The sequence below is a fragment of the Ochotona curzoniae genome, unplaced genomic scaffold (assembly GCF_017591425.1).
Source record: "Ochotona curzoniae isolate NIBS_2020 unplaced genomic scaffold, NIBS_Ocur_1.0 contig_2692, whole genome shotgun sequence".
In the NCBI taxonomy this organism is placed as follows: Eukaryota; Metazoa; Chordata; class Mammalia; order Lagomorpha; family Ochotonidae; genus Ochotona; species Ochotona curzoniae.
In genome coordinates this window covers 16,802,955-16,825,421 of record NW_024465556.1, presented here as the reverse complement: position 1 = coordinate 16,825,421, position 22,467 = coordinate 16,802,955, and the positions used below count along the sequence as shown (strand labels likewise).

The following is a 22,467-nucleotide window of genomic DNA, read 5'->3' as shown; positions in this document are numbered from 1 at the left end:
GAATAGGATAATAGTATTATCTGAAAAGTGATAAGAATCAATTGTGAGACAGAAGAAAAGGAATGAGCTTCTATTTCAAAATGCGCTCTGTTTCTCATGGCTTTCTCCATAGTACATAGCATACGGAAAGCATTCACATGTTTAGTTTAATTGATTTGTTTGATGTGATGCCTTTAACAAAAGTTTTCCAAATAATATGGTTTTTTTAATGAAATTTTATTTTTTATGATTACATATTTAGGAAGGATGCAAGCCCATGTGGAGGGTGGGAGGGGTTGAGAAATAGGGGAAAGTGCATGAGACAATTCTGTCAATTTTTTTTTTCCTTCATATATCTGGGGAAAAGAAAGGGAAGAAAAGAGGAGAGGGCTGATCCTAGCATCCTAACTGCACCAGTACCTGGGGATGGGACATGGCTACCCGATGTCATCTCAGGATGCCGAGGTGGAGCATGTTCCCAGGGTACTGCTTTAGTGGTTTCTGTAGTTCTAATGTGCTGTTGATTTCTTTACTCCAAGGTTGAGGAAATCCTTCCAAGGTCCATTGGCTGACACAGTCCACCTTAGAGTCCCCACTCGCCCAGATACTTGCTGTCAAAGCTTGACCAGAGAGTTGTCCAGTTTGTTCTGCCTTCCATCCTATGTCGTGGTACCAGATATCCTCAGTGATTTGCCCCCCAAGTGCATCTTAACACCCTGTCCACTATATAGGCTTCAGCAACTGAGGAGACCTGTTCTGACACATGCACTCCACGGTTAGACCATAGATCCCGTGATTTTCCCCATGGTTGGAGTTCTGAGTCCAGTGGTCCAGTTGCAGGGATCTCCAGAGAAACCTTGCCTGAAATGTCCCCAGACCTTACTCCTGTGTGTGCCAACCAGCTTGGGGCCAGCTCAGTCCATCACCCACATCAGCCAACACACACACTGGTGATGGCAGTTGCCTGTGTAGTTCTCTCCCCAACCCCATCTCTTACACAAACCAGCAGGTGCTGTGACCTGGCTGGCCTAACACTGACCACCACACACTCAGCTTTCACACCATCAGGAACTGCATCCTAATCAGAGTGATTCCCAATAACTCCCACCAGGTTTGCTCCCAGCCCTGGTTTTTGAATATGCTGGTATGTGCAGCAGACTAGCCCAGTCTGTGCCACCTATATCCTATTTGGCTCTCATACACATTAGTGAGTGCTTCTAGCTCAACCTGACCTATCTCATTATCCAACCCACACTTATGCTGGTGGGGGTTACCACCAGTCTAGCCAGGCCTGCCCCAAGCCCTGATGCTCATGCTCGTCAATGTAGTCCCTCAAAGGAATGCCCAGTTTCCCTAGTAGGCCCACTTCCAGTTCCAGATCTTGTACTTTCCAGGTGATTCTACAGTCTGGCCTGACAGGACTTGCTCCAAGTCCTAGCCCTTGCCAACTGATGCTGTGGCAAAGCCCAACCAGCCTGCACTTATTCTGACTCCTACATGCACCCATGGATACCCTTAGCCCAGCCTGGCTTTCCCCCTAACCCACCTCACAAACAGGCCAATGGGTTTGTAGCCCTGTGCAGCCTGGTCCACCCCAAGTCCCAGCTGTCACACTCACCGGTGGCAACAGTAGCCCAGCAGGGGAACCCCCGCAGACTCCCATTGAGCCTGCTTCCCTACCACAGGTCTTATGTGTGCTGCGGGGTGCTGCAGCCCAATCTGGAACGGCCCGCCTTACCTTGGCATTTGCCAGTGGTTGTTGCAGTCTGGTTCCATCTGGTGTGCCCCCAGTTCCAGATCATGCTGGCAGATATTACAGCCAAGTACAGCTCAGTTAGCCCCAAGTCCTGACCCATGCAGCCATCTTGGTTGTCACATCTGCCAGTTGGTGCTATGAATTAGTCCTACCCCCAGACCTGACCCACACATATGCCAACAAACATGGCCTGGTCTGGGGCCCGGCACGGTGGCGTAGTGGTTAAAGTCCTTGCCTTGCACTCCCGGGATCCCATATGGGCGCCAGTTCTAATCCCGGCAGCCCCGCTTCCCTTCCAGCTCCCTGCCTGTGGCTCGGGAAAGCAGTCGAGGACAGCCCAAAGCTTTGGGACCCTATGCCCTGTGGGAGACCCAGAAGAGGCTCCTGGCTTCAGATTGGCATAGCATCGGCCGTTGCGTTCACTTGGGGAGTGAATCATCAGACGGAAGATCTTCCTCTCTGTCTCTCCTCTCTGTATATCCGCCTTTCCAATAAAAATAAAATAAATCTTTAAAAAAAGAAAAAAAAAAAAACATGGCCTGGTCTGGGCTGCTCCCAGCCTCTGTTCTTGTGCTCACCAGCAGGGACTGTGCCTGACAAAGAGTTCTTTAAATATGTTTTATGAAAATATTTGCAACCTGAAAAATTGTAAGGACTGCTTCTTTGTGTTTGTCTTCTCCAAACACAAGTATACTTACAGAAATCTTTAAGTGATGTTTAAAATTTCTTAGATGTAATATTTTGAGGACAGCATTGTAGCATAATGAGGTAAATCACTGTTTACAAAACTGCCATCACACGTGAGTGCCAAAAATCCCAGCTGCTCCACCTCCATTGCAATACTCCATGCTCCCTGCCAATGTGACCGGGAAAGCAGCGGAGCAGGGCCTTCCATCAGCTGATTCGTTCTCCAGATGCTTCTACCAGTCTGAGCCAAAGCCACTGGCCAGGAACACAGTCCAGGTCTTACACATAAGTGCTAGAACCCAATTATTTGAGTCACTGCTGCTGCCTCATAAGGTCTGTGTGCACAGGAAAATTGGGAGCCAGAGACAGGAATTGCACACAAGTACGTCACTGTGGAGCCAGTTCATCTTAAACCCTGGGCTCAACACCACTTTTAATATCTGCTATTTGAAAATGTTTTAAAATAAGTGGAGGAATACTGATAGTTGGACTGTGCTGTAATTAATCAGTAATGAAGATGCTGTCACATTAGCCAGTTTTCCCTAAAAGCACTCCTTTTTCACACACACACACACACACACACACACACACTCTTAGCATTGTACTTTTTACTGCTAGTAGATATGTTTTCTATGGGAAAAATACTTTAACCTACTGCCAGAGGAAGGACATGAACTGCAGTATTTATAGCTATAGGCAAAATGTAAATCCTGGCAGATCCTGACACTGATACTCCATACTGGTTTGCTCGATTTGAGAATCCTTCAGTACTTACATTCTGGCAGGTAAAATAAATTATGCATTGCCTTTAAATAAAAAGCTTTGCTCTGATGGCTTAGTCCATTTTTTGTCACTAACGAAATACCTGAGACCAGATAATTTGAGAGGAAGAGAGGTCTGGGGCAGGTGTTGTGACACAGAGGGTTAAGCTGCCACTTGAAACATCCACATCTCATATTGGAGGGCCTGGGATTGAATCTCAGTTCTGCTTTCAAACCAACCTCTTAATAATGCACAGCTTGGAAAGCAGTAGGTGATGGCTCAAGTACTAAGGTCCCTGCTGGTCATTTGGGAGATCTGGATGGGGTTCCTGGCTTCAGCCTTGCCCAGCCTTGGCTGGTTGTGGCCATATGGGAAGCGAACTGATAGATGAAACATACTCATATTCTCTCTCGCTCACTCTATTTCTCTCTCTTGCTCACTCTCTTTTTCTCTTTCTCCTCCCCCCACTTTGTCTTTCATAAAAATCATTTTTTACCTGCCTCATATAAATAAAGATGTTTTAAGAAGAGAGGTTTCATGGTGCAGGCATCTGGCCGAGGGCCTGCCTGCTGCATCATAACATGGCAGAGGGCATCATGTGGTGAGACAGAGTAAGCATACATAGAAAGCCACTATACCAGTGTCATCATGGGGCACCACCTTCATCACCTCATCTCATGCTAATACCTCCCAAATGCTCCACCCCCACACACCAGTCATGAACTCTCATCACATTAACCACCCTCTTACTGCTACCACATTGGCAACTGAATTTCAATACATGAAATCAAAGGTAGGGGTAAAATACATTGTAAGCTTCCGATTGTCTTGTATTTGAGGTCTTGAAATCTTAAATAATTGTAAATTCCATTGTGTGTTTGTCTTGGCAGTTTTCATGAGCTTTGAGACACAGACATCAGCTAACTTTAATTTACATTGATGAAACATCGCCCTTGAAAAAAATCACAGCCATTTAAGATATTAATTTAGATTATAGGGAACTGTATAGGTAATATACTGTAACTTTGCATTTTTCCCATGGGAAAATGGAGACCCATACATGTTAAGTGGCCTGCCTCAATTCTGCTTTTACTACAGAGTAACTAAATCGGACTCCATGTCTCCAGATTATAGCCGTTTGGGGAATGACACAAGATAAAAGATCTTTTCTCTTTTTTCTTCTCTTCTTTCCTCACCTCTCCTTTCCTCCTACCACCACTCACACTCTAACTCTGCCCGCTCACTAACTCTGCCTTTCAAATAAAATAAATCTTAAAAGAATGATAATATACCAAAATAGGGCAAGTTTTTAGTCTGGCAGTTAAAACACTGGTGGGATGCTTGCATCCCATAGCAGAGTACTGGGTTTCATATCACAGTTCCATTCCCAATTGCTTCTTCATGCTGATGCAGACCCAAAAAGGCAACAGATGATGGCCAAATTACTGGGTCCCTACCACCCTCTTGGAGCACTGTATTGAGTTACCAGCTGCTGGCTTTGACCTGGCCTAGCACTTGCCATTGTGTGTATTTGAGGAATAATCCAGTTAATGACAGCCCTGTCTCTGTCTCTCACATTCATTCTCTTTCTCTCTCTCTCCCTCCCTCTCTCTCTCTCTCTCAATAAACAAATTTCCAAGAAGCAATCATTAATATGTTGAACTTAAAAGATTTTTAAAAGAATATGCTGAAGTTACAGTTTATTTTTCATTTGGGTACAAATTAGCATCCATCAATAACAAGTCAACATCCCCTAATAAATTGTGTTCCCCTTGAAGGCAAAGCCAAGTGTAATTGTTTTCTGTATTCCTTAGCAAATAGACATAGTTCATAATCAGGATATATTTGTCAAATTGAATTGGTAAAAGGGTAAGTAAATGTTACAGAATATCAAAACTTGAATTACAACCAATTTTGAATTATCTGTCTCCTTGCTCTGTTGGTTATGCATAATAATTAGTATAATGTACTTGTGGGGAAGAAAATTAAATTCTTAGCATTTTAACATTGATCTTTATGTCAGTACTATGTTAGACTAAAAGACAGTGATAAATTTTTGCTTAAATAAGAATGATATATGATGAAATATCTAATCAACATGGTAACAACTATCATTTATTGAAATCTCTCTCTGTGGAAAACTCATCAGGGATCTTAGTGTACATTATCTCTCATCCTAACAACAACCCTGTAAATAAAAAGAAAAATACTATTCCCACTTTACTGAGAAACTGGGAATTGAGTAACTTGCTAGTACTTGATGGGTTTGAAAAAGGTCTTTCCTGACTTCAGAACTTTTGTTCTTCCTACTTCCTCATACTGCTAGGTTCAAAGACTGCTCGATAAATTAAGAACATTACAGGGCTTTGCATTTAATGAAATAGATCACTAATGTGATGGAAATTCAAACCCAGTTTATAAAACATCTTCAACATTTCAGTAACTGAAGACAGTAGGAATTTGTTTACACAAATGCAGTTTAAAAGGAGTGATAAGAAGTCGCTAAGTATTGATTCAGAGACTGGGGTGCTTTGTGTGTTGTGACCCTGCAGGCCTCATGTGGCTTCCTAGATAGAAACAACATGGGGGATCATATGCCTGAAATGACATATGACTTCCACTTGCTTTCTGTTGGCTAGTTCTGGGCTCTGTAACCACATACACTCACAGAGGAGGCTATGTAAGGAACTCTGGCTGGTACCCCAGAAGAAAAGGAAATGAGGTAGGGAAGCAGCCAGTCTGTCATAGCATCCTTCATGGTACACTGTGCTAATTAAACAGTGCAGGCAAATAGTACAGAAGAGTTTATATTCTTACTTTTCTGTGTTTTTTCACTTTGTAATGGTTTTTGGATGGGATTTGATTCTCTTTTAGGTCCAGAGCATCATCCGCTCCCAAACCAGTATGGGGATGCGTCACCGAGATCGCCCTACGACTGGTAACACCCTCAAGTCTGGCTTATGTTCAGCCCTTACTACCTACTTTTTTGGAGCTGATCTCAAGGGGAAACTGACGATCAAAAACTTCCTCGAGTTTCAGCGTAAACTTCAGCATGATGTCCTGAAGCTGGAGGCAAGTGTCGCACAGACTTTAGGAGACCCAATCACATGCACACATGGGCGGGCCTGTGCTAGAGGCATGCTATCTCCCTCCTACTGTGGGATGAGTTTGAACCTTATCAGTGATGTACAATTTGACAGCAGGTGGGAAATAACATGTTCTATAGAAATGTCAAGGAGTGATGTGACTGGAACAGAAAATCAGAAATGTCTACATTCCAAGTCTTAATTGCCTTTGGAGATTCAGGGGGTCTGAGCAGTTCTCAGCCTGAACAGGTGGCCCCAGCTTTGCTAACATGTGATAAGTACCACAAAGTGATGGGGAAGAACAGTGTACAACTTCTGCTGTCACAGTTTACCAAGAGAACAAGATCTAGAAACACAGAATGTCAGGGTTTGTGTGCTCAGAAAGGGATCTGACTGTGTTTAGCGAATTACAAGTTTACTTTTCTACTTTTAGACCTTTGTTTCAGTGTGTACCTGCTTTAACATTTTCAAAATTTCATGCATTAAATACTGTGACTAAAAACACAGGAAAAATTTGGATGACACTGCTACTTTTGTTTTTAAGATTTATTTTATTTAGGGCCCAGCATAGCAGTCTAGTGGCTAAAGTCTTTGTCTTGCACGTACCAGGATCCCATAAGGACACTGGTTCTAATCCCAGCAGCTCCACCTCCCATCCAGCTTCTCATCCTGTGGCCTGGGAAAGCAGTCAAGGATGGTCCAATGCCTTGGGACCATACACCTGCTCGGGAGACCCAGAAGAAGTTCCTGTCTCCTGGCTTCGAATCAGCACAGCTCCAGCCGTTGCGGCCACTTGGGGATGAAAGAGCTTCCTCTCTGTCCTCTTATCTTTCCAATAAAATTTTTTTTTAATTTATTTGAAAGGCAGTTACAGAGAGAGATCTTCCATCCATTGATTCACTTCCCAGATGGCTGCAGCACTGCAGCTGGGCCTGCCCGAAGCCAGAAGCCAGGAGCTTCTGCCAGGTCTCCCACACAAGTGCAAAGGCCCAACTACTTGAGTCATATTTTGCTGCTTTCCCAAACCATTAGCAGGGAGCTGGATTAGAAGTGGAGCAGCCAGGATTCAAATTGGTGTCTGTATTATTATGCTGGCACTATAGGCAGCAGCTTAACATTCTGTACCACAGTACCACCCTCTACTTTGTTTTTTAAAGATTTATTCATTTTTATTGGAGAGCCAGATATAAAGAAAGGAGGAGAGAAAAAGAGGAAGATCTTCCATCCTCTGATTCACTTCCCAAGTAGCCGCAATGGCCAGAGCTGAGCCAATCCGAAACCAGGAGCCAGGAGCTTCTTCCAGATCTTCCATGCAGGTACAGGGTCCCAAGGCTTTGGGTTACCCTGTACTGCTTTCCCGGGCCGCAAGCAGAGAAAGGAAGTTCTTCCATCTGCTGTTTCACTCCCCAAATAACCACAATGTCCAGAGCTGGCCACAGCACCAGTGTCACCTATCCCCATTCTATTTTGTTTTTAACGCTTATGTTACACTTCGTTATCTGCTCTCTCTTCCAAGATTCTGATGTGCTGTTCACACCTTTTTCACTCATCTGATTCAATCCAGTTTGAAAAATCACAGCTGAATTCCAGTTTTCATAAGAATACTGCTCATTATTCAGAAAGAGGGAATAGTAAGAAGGATCAGATCAAACCATAAATGTATTTTTGTGATTTATACTCAGAGAATTTCTATTAAAAAATAGCTCAGATACTGGAGCTCAACAAAGCCAAAAGCTTCTGTGGTGGAACTGGTAGCGTCATCACAGGGGCAAGTGCTAAGGGAGAGGAAGACAACTGGATGCAGCCTGCCTTGAGAAGCTTGACAGCTCCTCTCCCAGATAACGGCCTCCGCACTGCTGGGTAGAGCTTCCCTCTCTAGGCAGAGCACAGAGCTAAGTAAGCATCAGAAAAGGCGGCCCATGTGGGATTTCAGCAGTTTGTCTCTGCTGCATGCAAGGAGTGCAGTACATCCGCCTCGCAAGCGATTTGAAAAGTTTTCAACAGTAATTGAAGCAGACGTGATTATTGAGTCAGTTCTTAATTAACTACCAAAAATATCATAAATTAAGCTGTTTCTAATGTTTCTAGTTGGTTGAAGCTTTGTTTTTATCTGATTACACACAGAGAACTTTATCTTTGAAATAACCACAGCACTCTGGTTCTTGCCAGTTAGTGTGAGCAGACAAGAGGTTAAAAAGCCTAAATTCTTTATAATGACACAGGCCCAGTGAATATGCACCTCTGTATTCATACTTCCTCACTTAAAATTTTCTCATGTACTACTTTGTCTTCCCAACTAGGTTTATTTTTTATTTTATTTTATTTTGTTTTATTTTATTGTATTTTATTTTGAAAGTCAGACATACAGAGAGGAGGAAAGATAGAGAGGAAGATTTTCCATCCTCTGATTCACTCCCCAAATGGCCACAATGGCTGGTGCTGAGCCAGTCTGAAGCAAGGAATCAGGAACCTCTACCAGATCTACCACGTAGGTACAGGGTCCCAAGGCTTTGGGCCGTCCGCAGCTGCTTTCCCAGGCCATGAACAGGGAGCAGGATGGGAAATGGAGCTGCTGGGATTAGAACCAGCACCCATATGGGATCCCAGAGCAGGCAAGGTGAGAACTTTAGCCTCTAGGCTAATGCACCAGGCCCTAGATTTATATTTCTTTAAAAAAGAATAAATAGGAGAAATAGCATGAACTCTGGTTCTAATTGTATGTAGCCAGCAACACTTGATTTCTCTTGGAGCCTGACTTCTCATTTATAAAACAAAGCGGAGTTTGAGATGTTGTTGGTAAGGTCTGAATTTCCCCATGCTCCCTTGCCTCCCTCCCCAAATCCCCAGGCTGAAGTCTTATATCCCGATTTCTAGGATGTGACCATATCTACAGGGGCGGCCTTTCAAAGCTAATGAAATTACATCAAGGTCATTAGGGTGGGCTATAATCCAAAGCTGACAGTTGTCTCTATTGGACAAGGAAGTTTGGACATGCCGAGATGCAGGATGTGAGAGAATGGCAGGGCTGTGACGAGGCAGCCAGAAGGCAGCCGTCTGTAACCCAGGGAGAGAAGCCGCAGAGCCAACCAGCCCTGCTGTCACTGTTCTGGAACTTAGCCTCCAGAACTGTAAAAAAAGAATCTGTTGTTTAACTCACCCAGTCTGTGGTGGTTTGTTATGGCAGCCCTTTCAACCTGTTGTGGTATTACCTTCCTCGCATTGGCTGGCAGGTGTGCCATACCTGTAGTACATGTGTTTTTGCCTTTTTTTTGTATGTCCTCTGCCATGTGCATGTTGTAGAAGCCAAAAGGGTTGAGTGATGGAAAGCCCCCTTACTTTCATTTTGAAGTATATTTCTGATAAAACATCTGGAAAACGGCAGCAATTTTTGCTTTCATGAAATACTTTTAATTTCACTTTGAAAAGTTTGGGTAATTTCTCCCCTCACTACATTTGAAATACAGTCTCACCACCACAGCTGAGAGGGAAATGGCAATGATTGATAGGGTCTTGATAATTTCTTACGGGTTTTTTATTCCTTCATTCATTCTCTTTCTCGCAGATTTTATTTCATAACTTACCTGCTTATCTAAACTTTGGGATCAAAGAGATTGAGTGTTTCTTAGTTTTCTGGTTTTTTTTTTCTTCTCACTATCGTAGCTTTGAGAGCAAAGAAAATGCTAGCTATTTTTTCAAATTTGATGTCCAGCAGGAAGAGGGATAAGTTTTTGAATATTTACTGAGTACCCATAATCTGTCAGATACTTGTTTATTACTAGTTTATTTTATTTTTCATAGACCTTGTCAAGATTTTGGCATATTATGCTCATGTTAGACACGTAGGAACTGAAACTCAAAGAGGTAAAATACCTGTTATAAGAAAGAGCCAGGATTCCAATTGAGGTCAGTTGGGAGAATTCTATATAAAATTTTTTCAAAAAGAAGAATAATTAGGAAGAGCAAAAAGCCAAATTTCTTGAATATCTACTGTTTTCTTCCCTCTCCACCACTACCACCACCTTTCCCAGTTCTCGTTATTCAAGTTATTCAAGTCTTATGAGCGAGAAGAAATCTACTCTTTTGTATTGGTAAGATAGGAACCATATTAACAGTCTAATTAAACTTAATCATGAGAACCACCAGCTTTTTAGATTATCTTAAATTATTTGAGATGCAGAGATGGCTCCCATTTGCTGGTTCTCCCCCCGGATGTTTACAGCAAAAGGGACTAAAGCCCAGGAGCTACGAATCGGCTATTTCTTGTGGGAAGCAAGAACCCCTAGCCGTCTCTACTGCCACCCAGGGTCTGCACTGGTAGGAAACTGGGGACAGGAGCCAGAGCTGAGAGTGCAAGGCAGGCCGTTTGATGTGGAACACAGGTAGCTGAATTGCTGGGCTAAATGCCCAATCTCTTACAAGTGTTTTGTTTTTGTTTTACATATTTTAATATCCTACTTCTGATCATATATATTTCATTACAACCACCTTCTCCCTTCCTTTCCCACCCCCCACTTTTTTTTAACCTCTCTGTGAACTAAAAACACCTGGGTTTAAAAGAATGCCTTCATAAAGCATGGTAGAGCCAGTGTGATGAGCAGTGCGATAGTGACTAAATCTTCACCTTGCATATGCTGGGATCCCAAATGGGCACTGGTCTACATCCCAGCTGCTCCATTCTCCTTCTAGCTCACTGCCTGGGGTCTGGGAAAGCAGTAGAGGATGTCCTGCACCCATGTGGGAGACCTAGAAGAAGCTCCTGGCTCCTGGCTTCAGATTGGCTCAGTTCTGACTGTTTCGGCCACTTGGGGAATAAACCAGTGGACGGAAGATCTTTCTCTCTGTATTTCCTTCTCTCTGTATACCTGACTTTCAAATCAAAAAATAAAAATGAATCTTAAAAGAAAAAGCTTATTGTTTAAAAAAACATGATAGGTTTTAAGACTGTTTTTTGGATTTATTAAAAATTTCTTCTAAAGCTACCAAGAACTATTGAATTTTGTTCCTTGGAGACAAGTGCAGAGTCTAATTCTAGTTAATATATTCATTGATTTCTTGAAGACTGTAGCATGTCAGTCAAAAATAAAAGATAATAGAAAAAATTTTTACAGTGTATGATTAATTTTAATTTGGGGAAGAAAGAGAAAAGGTGCTGTCATGTAAAAGAAAAGTAAAAACTAACTTATACAGGAAGGAATAATCCAACTTCAGAATATAAAGCAAAAAAAATGAAAAGTATTATCTAATAAACTCCTAATCCATTGCATGAAATCTTTTGTGAATTGGGATTAACCTGCTTATTTTATGACCAATCATAAATTGTCACATTTTAAGGATGTGTAAATATCAGTTGTCTAAAGGTAAGTTGGATGTAAAGGATAATAGTAGCTATGGCTGCTCAGCCTTTGGGCTAAGATCAAGTGTAGGACAACAATAACTGCCCTCTTCCCCATCTCCAAGGCACCGAAATAGTGAGGGGCCGCCGGTGTGGCACAGTAGACTAAGATGGAAACACTTTTGCGCATAAGCAATGTCATTATAAAGTATTTTTATGTCTTGCAGTTCTGTCAGGTAATTTCTTCCAGTGACTTATTTGTTACATCCAGACATGCATTTACCCACTAAAAATTAACAAATTATACCTATAACATTATGCATCCAACCTAATAGTCTTTCTAGACATCAGGGAGTTTTGAGAAAATAATTTCCTTTTTTAAAATATACAAGTAAATAAAGATAAAAGCAACTTTTCTTTAATAATTTTTAAGTAAACCATGTCTCACTATTAATCCATTTGATATGAATTTTATTTTCTGCCTGTACCACATAACATGGAGTAGATTCAAAATCTTTTTCTGGTGAGACTAGACTAGGTGAGCTAGTGTGAAAAAATAATAATAAAATCCTGAACTAAACTCTGATTTAATTTGCAGTTTCCTTTATTCCTTTTAGCACAAATTTTCTAGCATTTGTGATGTATAGATTCACTGGCAATAGAATGAGTGATACAAAGCTCCTTTGACATTTTAAATGCACTTGTGAAAAAAAAAAAGATGTATTTATTTATTTGAAAGTCAGAGTTATAAAGAGAGAGAGAGATCCTCCTTCCACTGGTTCACTCTCCAGATGGCCACAGTTGGGGCTGAGCCAAGATGAAGCCAGAGGTTAAGTTTCCTCCATGGTAGGAGCCCTAACACAGAAGCAAAGGTACCCTTTTAAGCTGCTTTTCCCAGGCCATTAGCAGGGGGCTAGATCTGAAGTGGAGTCAGGACTCAAACCAGTGTCCATATAGGATGTTGTCCTCACAGGGAGTGGCTTACCTCACTAAGTCACAGTAACAGCCCCTTAAATGCAATCTTTGAGATACCTCAATAGTTATTTAGTAAAAATGTAAGAGTGACACTTTGTTGCTTAAATGTGTTAGGTGGCCATGATCCTTAAAAGGCATTAGTCCTTCTGAATCTGACCTTGCACATTGATCGTTGAGTGCAGAAAACTGTTGATTGATGTTTTTATTTGATTTGCAAATTATTTGCAATTCCAAAGTCAGTGATGTGAATGATACCTTTGTAATTCTTGGCACTGTTTAGAGTGTTATGTCTTGAGATATTTTTAACATTCTAAGTTCATTTTGCACTGACCACAAGGTTAAAAAAGGAGCTCATAAGTGAATCAGGAAGATTTTATCTTCCTCCAGTGAAAACTTTTCCTCAATCTGTTGTTCAAGGAGTCTTAGCAATGATTTTTAAGTGGATTTTAGATGCTTTTCAACTCAGGAATGAGCTTTGTACCAGTGCATAAAAAATTACTAAAAAGTTCCTAGATCATTTGTCTGAAATTTATCATGCAGGATTAATTAAATGTTTAGTTTCACACACAGCAGAGTGTTTATCTTACAGTAGAGTTGAAATGCGACACAGTAGAACAAAAAGTAGCATCAAGGAAGCTGACCATAAAGTTATGGCTCCATATCTAATTCCCCCTGCAGTCTTGAGAATTTTAACAGAAATTTGCACATACATGACATAATAAAAATAGTAGCCAACAAGAGTTTACCATGAAACAGAGGCTATTCTCAGTGTTTATTGCATATTCTTTCATTTGATCTTCAAAAGGCTGTGAGGTTGGTGCAAGGAAATCAAATTACATGCCCCATGGTGCTGATGTGTGGTGTCATAGGCTAAGCTAGCCCATATGGCTACAGCACTAACATCCCATATGGGCACCAGTTCAACTCTTGGTTCCCAGCTGTCCAATCCAGCTTCTTGCTTATGACCTAGGAAAGCAGCAGAAGACAGCCCAACTCCTTGGGCCCCTGCACCCACGTGGGTAACCCAAAGAAGCTCCTGGCTTTGGATCAGCTCAGCTCCGGCCATTGCGGCCATTTGAGGAATGGAACAGCAGATGGAGAATCTCTATATATAACTCTCTCTGTAACTCTGCCTTTCCAATAGAAATAAGTAAATCTTAAATATGTGTGTGTACCCCAAATCTCACATATAGAAAGATGGAGCTGAGGTTTGATTCCAGGCCATCTGGCTTTATAGTCTTTTGTAACTACTAACTGACATTAGCTTCCAGGAAATGTACTCAATGTTCAAGATACCTAGATGAACAGCACATTATTGTGCTTCCAAGAAGCTCATCAAGGTAAGAGGAATGAGCCAGACTTCTGTCCAATGTTACGAATACAGAGCTAGGTGTATGATGTGGTGAGAATTACAAAGTGAGGTGTCAGTCTGCGAAGTAGAATAGGAAGTTTTCCCAGATGTGGCTTTATTTAAATCAACTCTCATTCTTCTCTTCATTTTATATGATGAGGAGAGTGAGCAGTTTTCATCTGCTCTTTGTTCAGTTGCAGAAAAGATGAGAAGTGCTGAGTAATGCAAGGACTGGAGCCAGGACAGAGAGAATGACCTTTCTTATCAAGTCTATCCCAAGCCAAGCTACAATTAGTAGATCCTCTAGATGTTCTCATGTTGGTAAGGGGACCCAGTGCCCTCAAAGCTGATCTGCAGAGAGCATTAAGAAACATGAAAACTAGGGGGCAAGAAAGGAGAGGAAAAGCTTTCTCCAGGTTGCTGCCAAGACCTAGCTGGGCCTAAAGGCAGATTATGTTTATTCTGTCTGTTAGAATGAGAAAGCAAGAATACAATTATGTCTACAGGGAAAGGCGTTGTGGTGTGGTGGATTAAGCCACCATTTGTGATGCCAGCATCCTTATTGGAGTGCCTGGCATTGAGTCTCACCTCTGCTTCTGATCCAACTCCCCGGGAGGCGAGGGATGATGAGTCAAGTACTTGGCTCCCTGCACTCCCATTAGAGACTTCAGCAGTGTCTCTGGCTCCAGACTTCAACTTGGACTAACCCTGGCTGTTGCTGGCCTTGGAGGGCATAAAACAGCAGCTGAGAAATAGTTCTTTCTCTCCTGCCTCCTTTCACCCCATGTCTGCCTTTTAATTAAATGAAAACAAACATTTAAAAAAATGATACCTACTGAATCTGCTCTTTTTTGTTTAAGATTCATTGTTTTATTTGAAAGGTGGAGCCAGTGTTTGTCGGGGAGCGCTGCGGAGAAGGTTGAGCAAAGGGAAAGAGAGATCTTCCACCTGCTGTTTGACTCCTAGATGGCTGTGACAGCCGGAACTGAGTCAGGCCACAGGCAGGAAGCTGGGTTGATGTGGAACAGCTAGAACTCAGAAAGGGTTTTCCAATACAGGATGTCAGTGTTGCAAGTGATGGCTTAGGCCACAGTGCTGGTCCTGGAGCTTTTATTTTTATCTCCTATGTAGCCACTTTTAACTGCATATACTTTTCAAATTTCTGATCTTTGAAACTTATGAGCATTTTGAAGTGAAGAGTTAGGGCTAGTGATGACTGTGCTGATGAGCCTGGAGGCGGGAGAACCTTTCTTTTGTTTGTTTGTTTTATCTTTTAACTAATTTGGCCTCAATGAACTAATAGGCCTAATTTTTCTCTTTCTGAGAGAAAATGAATTTTTTAAATTGCTTTAGCCAATAGCTTGCCACAGAGCTTTATAGGAATCAAGGGAGTCTAGACAGCATCTTGGGAACCAGAGCCAACTTCACAGAAACTTGTGAATAAATAACGTGTCACATACAGCCTGGTGACTTCATACCCTGGGCAAATGCCACTGTTGGGCAGAGGCTGTATATTATATCAGATTGTTATCTTCTCAGTTCCGTTAACAGCTAAGAAATGATTATTTGTCAAGTCTCTTTGAGTTCTTGTTATTGAATGCCATTTCTCCCAATACCCACCCCTACCACTCTCCTTAATTGTTTTCTATGAGTCTACCCTAAGATTAGCTTCAACGGCTTTGTTGTTGTTGTTGATGTTGTTGTTACTATTATTATTATTATTATTATTATTATTAAAGCTACTTAGGAGCAAGCATTATAGCAAAGTGAGTTAATGGAAAGTCATTCATTCTCTTTCTCTATTCTTTTTTTTCTCTCTCTTTCTTCTTTCTTTCCCTTCCTCTCTCATCCTACCTTTCAAATAAATAAAATTTTAACGGGAAAAAAAGCTCTGAGGACTAATGAAATAAATTGCTTTAGTTATGTCTTAGGTTTAGAGAGACAAGTATGTACAAAATAGTAGCAAAAGTTCATTCCAGAGAAAGCAACAAGTGCATAGAAGGGAAGAAAATAGAGAAGATGGTACTTCCAGCAAGTAAAAACAGATCATGAAGTGTTTTTGTGTACCAGGCTGGATTGTTTGGACATTTTATACTGAAAGCTGTCGGAAACCATCGAAAGGCTTAAGGAAGGAAGTGCTGCCTAGGCTCTAACTAGTGGGTCTTCAAAGTAGGAAGTGAGACAGTTTCTTAATTCCTTCCCTCCAAAATTGGAACATTGCCTCTTTATTAAGTAGCTATTATTGTGTAACAAATTAATCTGAATGGGCCCAGCACAGTAACCTAGTGGCTAAAGTCCTTGCTTGATTGTCCTTGGATCCCATATGGGTGCCAGTTCTAATCCCAATGGTCCACTTGCCATCCAGCTTCCTGCTTGTGGCCTGGCAAAGCAGTCGTAGACAGCCTAGAAACCTTGGGTTCCTGCACCCATGTGATAAACCTGGAAGAGGCTCCAGGCTCTGGGCTCCTGGCTTCGAATCTGCTCAGCTGCAGCCAGTGCGGCCCCTTCGGTAGTGAATCAATGGATGGAAGATCTTCCTCTCTGTCCTCCTCTCTGTATATCTGCCTTTCCAGTAGGAATAAATAAATCTTGGAAGGAAGGAAGGAAGGAAGGAGAGAGAGAGGAAGGAAGGAAGGAGAGAGAGAGAGGGAGGAAGGAAGGAAGCAGGGAAGGAAATTAACCTGAACTTAGCAGCTTAAAACCACAAAACAAATAACATTATTTCTAAAGGACAGAAACCTAGAAGCAGCTGACTGGCGGGTTCTGCCTGTCAAGATGTCAGCCGTAACTGCATTCTCCTGAAAGACTACCTAAGCTGGAGGATCTTCTTCCAAGCTCACTCCCATGTCTGAGGACAGAAGCTCCAGTTTCCCATCCTCTGGACTTCTTCACAGCCCTCTCATACCAGGCAGCTGGCTGCCCACAGAGCACGCCAGGAGTGCAAGCCAAGGGGAAGCCACAGTCCATCTCAGAAGGACATGCTGTCACTTTTGCAGTCACAGACCTATAGTTCTTGGTCACAGATGTATGCTGGTCTATCGTGGGAACAAACTACAGGAGAGTGAGTATGTTAGGAGTGGGGGCTCCTTAGGAGACATGTAAACCCAGGTCACCACTTCTGTACACTCGTCACTTTGCTAAATGTGATTCGGTCAAGGTGGGTTCCAGGGACATGCTAGCAGTGCTACCGTCTCCTGGAGCCAGCACCCTCGTGCTTTCCCAGCACTGGCCCACCACAGAGGCCACCCCAGTGGTTCATCCATAGAACCATTTTACTTTGGGTGCTTCGCTGCTTCTCTGGTTCACATAGCAGTGCTCAGAGTCTCTGCATCTCCCCTGTTTCCTTGACTTTTGAGTCCAGCACGGCCTCCTCCGTCTCCCTCCCAGAAGACTCGTGCTTCCTAGGAGTATTAGTGTGTGAGTGGTGTCTGTGATTCCTCCCTTGCAGCAGATCCCCAGCTAGACGTTATGATCCAAATTCATATTCCAATCCCAGTCCCATCTGTCTCCAGAGAAATGCATCCTGTCATGCAACATTCAGGTTAATGAGGAAGCATCAATCTGAACACTTGAATAATCTATTCACTTTAATGGCAGCCCTTTGGGTGTCTCAAATGTTTTATTTCTTTGGTCTAATGCATGTAAAACATTTGGGCAGAAACTGATGACTTATTGGTGTTCCTCTTACACAGTTTTTCTTAGATGTCTTATAAGTAAGCTCTAATATCTCACTCATCTGTGATCGTAACAAAAGAAATGAGAGCATACTCTACTTGCCATCAGGAATTCTCCTTCCCTGGCACTGAATTTTTCACAAAACTCCCAGCATTTCTCATTAAATAATATATTGGGTAGAATTTGAGACTAGCTTTTGCATTTGACTCTAAAGTAGGGATTTTTCCAATGCCTAAGAAATGGAACTGTTTGGTTTACTAATCTTACACTGGCTGCAGGGAGTTCCTGAGTGTTTCTGTTTTTTCTCCCATGAAATGTTAAGTAAAGTTCTCCTAGTATAATATTTGTATCCCCATGGCTTATCTTAAGAGTATTATGGCATACTCTTGTGCCAAATGTGAAGCTGAATTCACTTTTATAGTTCACTTTCAATATGTAGCTTTATGATCTGACTGGGTTATGATAGCTGGAGGGAACAGTCTCTTTGGTTTTCCTCACTTGCAAGTATATATAAACTCAGCTGTGATGTTAATGTAGTCTTGATTCAATTTCTGCCATTGAAAATAATGTAGAGTTGCATGATCCAGTGAGTACACTGACTCCATTTATTGGAAGAGGCATAAGTAATTTCATAGCGACTTGCTGAGACATAGCCTTCCGGTCCTTTCTGAACCTACTAAGCAGAGGTCATCCAAAAAGGTTCGCCTTCCCACCCAGATTTTTCAGTAGTCAACCAGCTCCATCTGTTAATGGACAGGACAGGGCAGACCTTAAAAGCAGAATAAAATTTTTATGATTTTTTGTAAATGAATATTACCTTGCTGTGTCATACCCTAACTACATATTAACCCTGATTAGATGATAACTTCAAATATTTGAAATAACTACCTCTCTGGTAGTGTAAGCTGGTAAATATGTAACAGAAGAATGTGTCATTTCCTTCACTGTTACCATGGTGGCATAGTTTTAGAGTATTTGGTTGGTTGACTCTGATCTAAAATACTAATCAACTTCATCTCTGCCTTCAGACTGACTGTGATGTTTCCTCATGCTTAAGTGACAGTCTTCACTGATGCCACAAGGTCACAGGTAGTGTGTATCTTTCCTAGATAATTTGAGGCTTATTACTCACAAAGGGGGCAAGGTGGAAATGTGAAGTGTAGGAAAGGCATAAATTGAGAATGACAGGTTATAAATTTCACCTTCTGTGCTGCATCCAACTTTTGAAATCAAATACCCTTGACAGTAGGGGATCTCTCCTGTCTCCAGAGCCCCAGGAAGTAACAGGAGCAGTTTCTTTAATAGTTGCCGTTGCCCCTTGTGCCTTGTACCGGTCACTCGCGTTGCTATAGCGGCTGTTGCGGGTCCCTTAAAAGGAGCATGAAGAGCATTTTAAAGGACTTAAGTATGCCTTCAATGATGGAAACACTGCTAGCACAAACAAGAGAAAGCCCTATGAAATGAAAATACCTGCATTCCACCTTGGATGAATTACCTGACTCTTCCAGGTACAGCTTAGGGGTAGCACTGGTCTTAGTACGAAGACTGGAGCCCATGCCCATAGATGGTGCTTAATTTGACCTCCTCCTCCGATTCATACCAGTCACTCCTCCACCTTGGAGCCTTTCAATACTGGCTGTTTTCTGGGGATGCCCTTCCTTCCCCTTCCAGGCTCAGTCAAACCACTTCATTGTGTTGCTTTTGCTGCATCACCACCTTCCCACCCCAGATTAGATTACGCATGTGGTGAACTTTTCCAGAGTACCCTGTACTTTGTCTTCAGAGTGTTTAATTATATAGCCATTCCGTTGTTTGTTGAATACTTATCTCACCAAATACTCCATAAATAACTTTTTTCTGCACTCCCATAATAACTTTTTAAAATATTTATTTATTTATTTATTTGCAAGATTTTCACAGAGAGAGGGAGTTTGAGGGTGGAGCTAGGTCTTCCAACCTCTGGTTCATTCACCCTGTGGCTGCAGTAGCCACAACTGGACCAAGTGGAAGCCAGAGTTAGGAGCTTCATCCAGATCTTCTGTGAGGGTGGCAGGGACCTAAGTCCACGAGCCATCTCCCACTGCTTTTCCCAGGCCATTGGCAGGAAGCTGAATTGAAAGTTGAGTAACCAGTACTCGAACTGGTGCCATATGAGATGTTAGTATCACAGTTGGCAGGCTTTATTCACTTTGTCACAATGCCAGCCCTCCACAAGAACTTTTCAGAGGGTTTGGGGCTCACTATTAACTTTCTTAATGCCTGGCATGTGCGTAACCCAAACCAGATGGCATTGAAGGCCTGATGAAAGCGCATACACCTGGCTAAGAAAGGGTCAGTCATTGCAGGAAGTGAGAGCAACTGAGCTTTGTGCTCTGAGACTGAGGAATATTGGCAATTACTGATTTTACACAGGGGTGTCTTCAAACTACTTTTCTGATGGGGTAGAAATTTGAGAATATGCAACTTAACATTTAGCGCAACTCAGGTAAAAAAAAAAAAAGATATGCCTTGATGTTTTTTTCCTCTAATAGACCTGGGTTTCTCTCAATTAGATTATGCATCTTTTGGCAGCATGGAGAGTTCCTGTGATGGATTCCTTGAACATGATCATTTTTCTCACTGAGCCACAGTTGATTTTTTTCATATCAGGCATCTGTGAAATTGCTGCTATGGAAAACTTCAGGCAATAATTGTTTTAATGAGACTATCTCATTCTGGGTATAAAACCATAATTGCCTACCAAGATTTGTTTTGTTTGTTTGTTTATTTATTTATTTCATTTCTAGTTGAAAAACAGAGTTAAAGACAGAAGGAGACACAGACAAAGAGAGATCTTCCATCTTCTGGTTCACTCACCAAATGAGCTGAGCTGATCCAAAATCAGGAGCCAGCCAGAAGCTTTTTCTGAGACTCCTGTGTGGGTGCAGGCACCCAACTTGAGCCATCGCTTGCTGTTTTCCCTCAGGCATAGACAGAGAGCTGAATCAGAAGCAAAACTGTCAATTTTTTTTACCAAAATAAATTTATCTTTTAATTCTGTTTTTCCTAAGCCTTTTGAAGTCCTCTTGTATATTACTGTGTTTGTAGAGGCAGAAAGTTTGTCTTTCTCTAAATGTAGTTAAACTGCAGACACAAGTGTGATGGCACAAGCAGGGAGCTGGATGGGAAGGAAGTTGGAACAGCCAGGACATGAACTGGTGCCCATATGGATTCCCAGCAGCTCATGCAAGGCAAAGTCTAGCCACTAGACTACTGCACCGGGTCCACTTTTTTCTATTTAACTAACATTCATTATTATTATTATTTTTCATGATAAATAATGTGTGCTTAGTAGCTGCTACTCTTAGTACATGCAGGGCATTGCACTAGGATAATTCATAGAATCAAAGTCACAAACATTGATAAGATAAGTCATTGTTTTATTTATCTCTAAGAAAGAAAAAAAAATTGCTATCAAGTAAACCAGGAAAAAAAAAAAAACCTTTTTTACTCTAAGAATATTTAGTTAATTTTCAAATAGTCCTTTATGCTTATTTTCATTATGTCATTCTTGCTTATACATAAAAGGGCATTATAAGCAAAATCAGTACATTGATGTAAAATTTCTTCGCATTCAGGATCCCGACTGTTCTGAATTCCTTTTTGCCTGTGAGTCGTGAGTGTTAGTGGTGTCTTTGCTCACAGTGTTTTCTTTTGAGCCATCAAAAGTATCAGTAAACACTGACACCTGTTTTGCACACTTTGGCATACTTGTACAGTGGCAGCCATGTCATAACTGCCGCCTAGGTAACAGCAGGTAGAAGTAGTGTACTCACTTCAGAGATAATAAAGTGTAATAGAAGTAGCTGTGTCATAGACAAAGTTGTCTAGAATAATTATTTCACACATGGTGTCTAGCTTTAACATTCACAATAATCCCCAAAGGATGGTATGAGTACTGTTATTTATGTTTACCTGTTTTGCAAATGAGAGAATCAAGGCTTGGGAAGCTTACCTTGCTCGGAAAGACACCATTGATAAGTAGTCAAGGTGACCCAAATCCACATCCGTGTGACTGCACTTGCTGTCTTCATGCTACTGCACTATATTGGCTTCATTTCCATTGCCCCAAGTAATCAACATCTTTAATATGGGTGCTAGAAGAATATCTCAATTCTTCCAGAGAATAAAACAAAGAAGATATGCGAGAACTTCAGAAAATTCATGGAAAATGCACATTATGTTTCTAAAATTAAATATATATATATATGAATAGACTTCAAGAATGTTCTGCACCAGAATAAACTTATTTTTCAGTCCCATTCTTTTAAAAGATAGAAGATTCCATCTACTGATTCATTTCCCCAAACGGCTTCCATGCCCAGGACAGGACCAGGCCAAAGCCAGAAGCCAGGAACTCCATCCAGAACTTCTCTGTTAGTGGCAGAGTGCCAAGCATGTGGGTTTCCGTGCCTCCCCAGGCCATTAGCAGAGAGCTAGCTTGAAAGTGGAGCAGCTGGGACTCGAACTTGCGCTCATAGGGGAAATCACAGCATCAGTTCCTCAGTGTTTTTTTTTTCCATTATCTTTGATGTTTCCTCATATGGCACACTATGAAGTATTTCTGAGAGCTTACAAAGCAAGAATTTGCTTGAGTGAAGACAAAATGAAAGGATTCTTACAACTCTGTCTAGCTGGGTATAAATTCTAGCATTCAAATTTCTAATTTAGATAAGTGTTTCCAAAATATTCTCATTTTCCTAATGGGCTACAGTGTAATGATTCTCAGACATCTGACCTAGCTTGAATTTTATGAAAATTGATGATATGGAGAAGATTTCTAATGCCAAGTGACAAAAGAGAGGAATTTTACTGATTGGTTTTC

At 41.6% G+C, this 22,467-nt stretch overlaps 1 protein-coding gene across 4 annotated transcripts in view; it reads left to right on the top strand.

Moving 5' to 3' along the window:
- MICU1 (mitochondrial calcium uptake 1) overlaps positions 1-22,467 on the top strand; it is a 137,414-nt gene that overhangs the window by 80,346 nt on the left and 34,601 nt on the right. For all 4 annotated transcript variants that reach the window (XM_040975926.1, XM_040975925.1, XM_040975924.1 and 1 more), the window contains one exon: positions 6,059-6,256. In XM_040975926.1, coding sequence (XP_040831860.1) covers positions 6,059-6,256 — 198 coding nt within the window. The remainder of the gene's footprint in view (positions 1-6,058; positions 6,257-22,467) is intronic.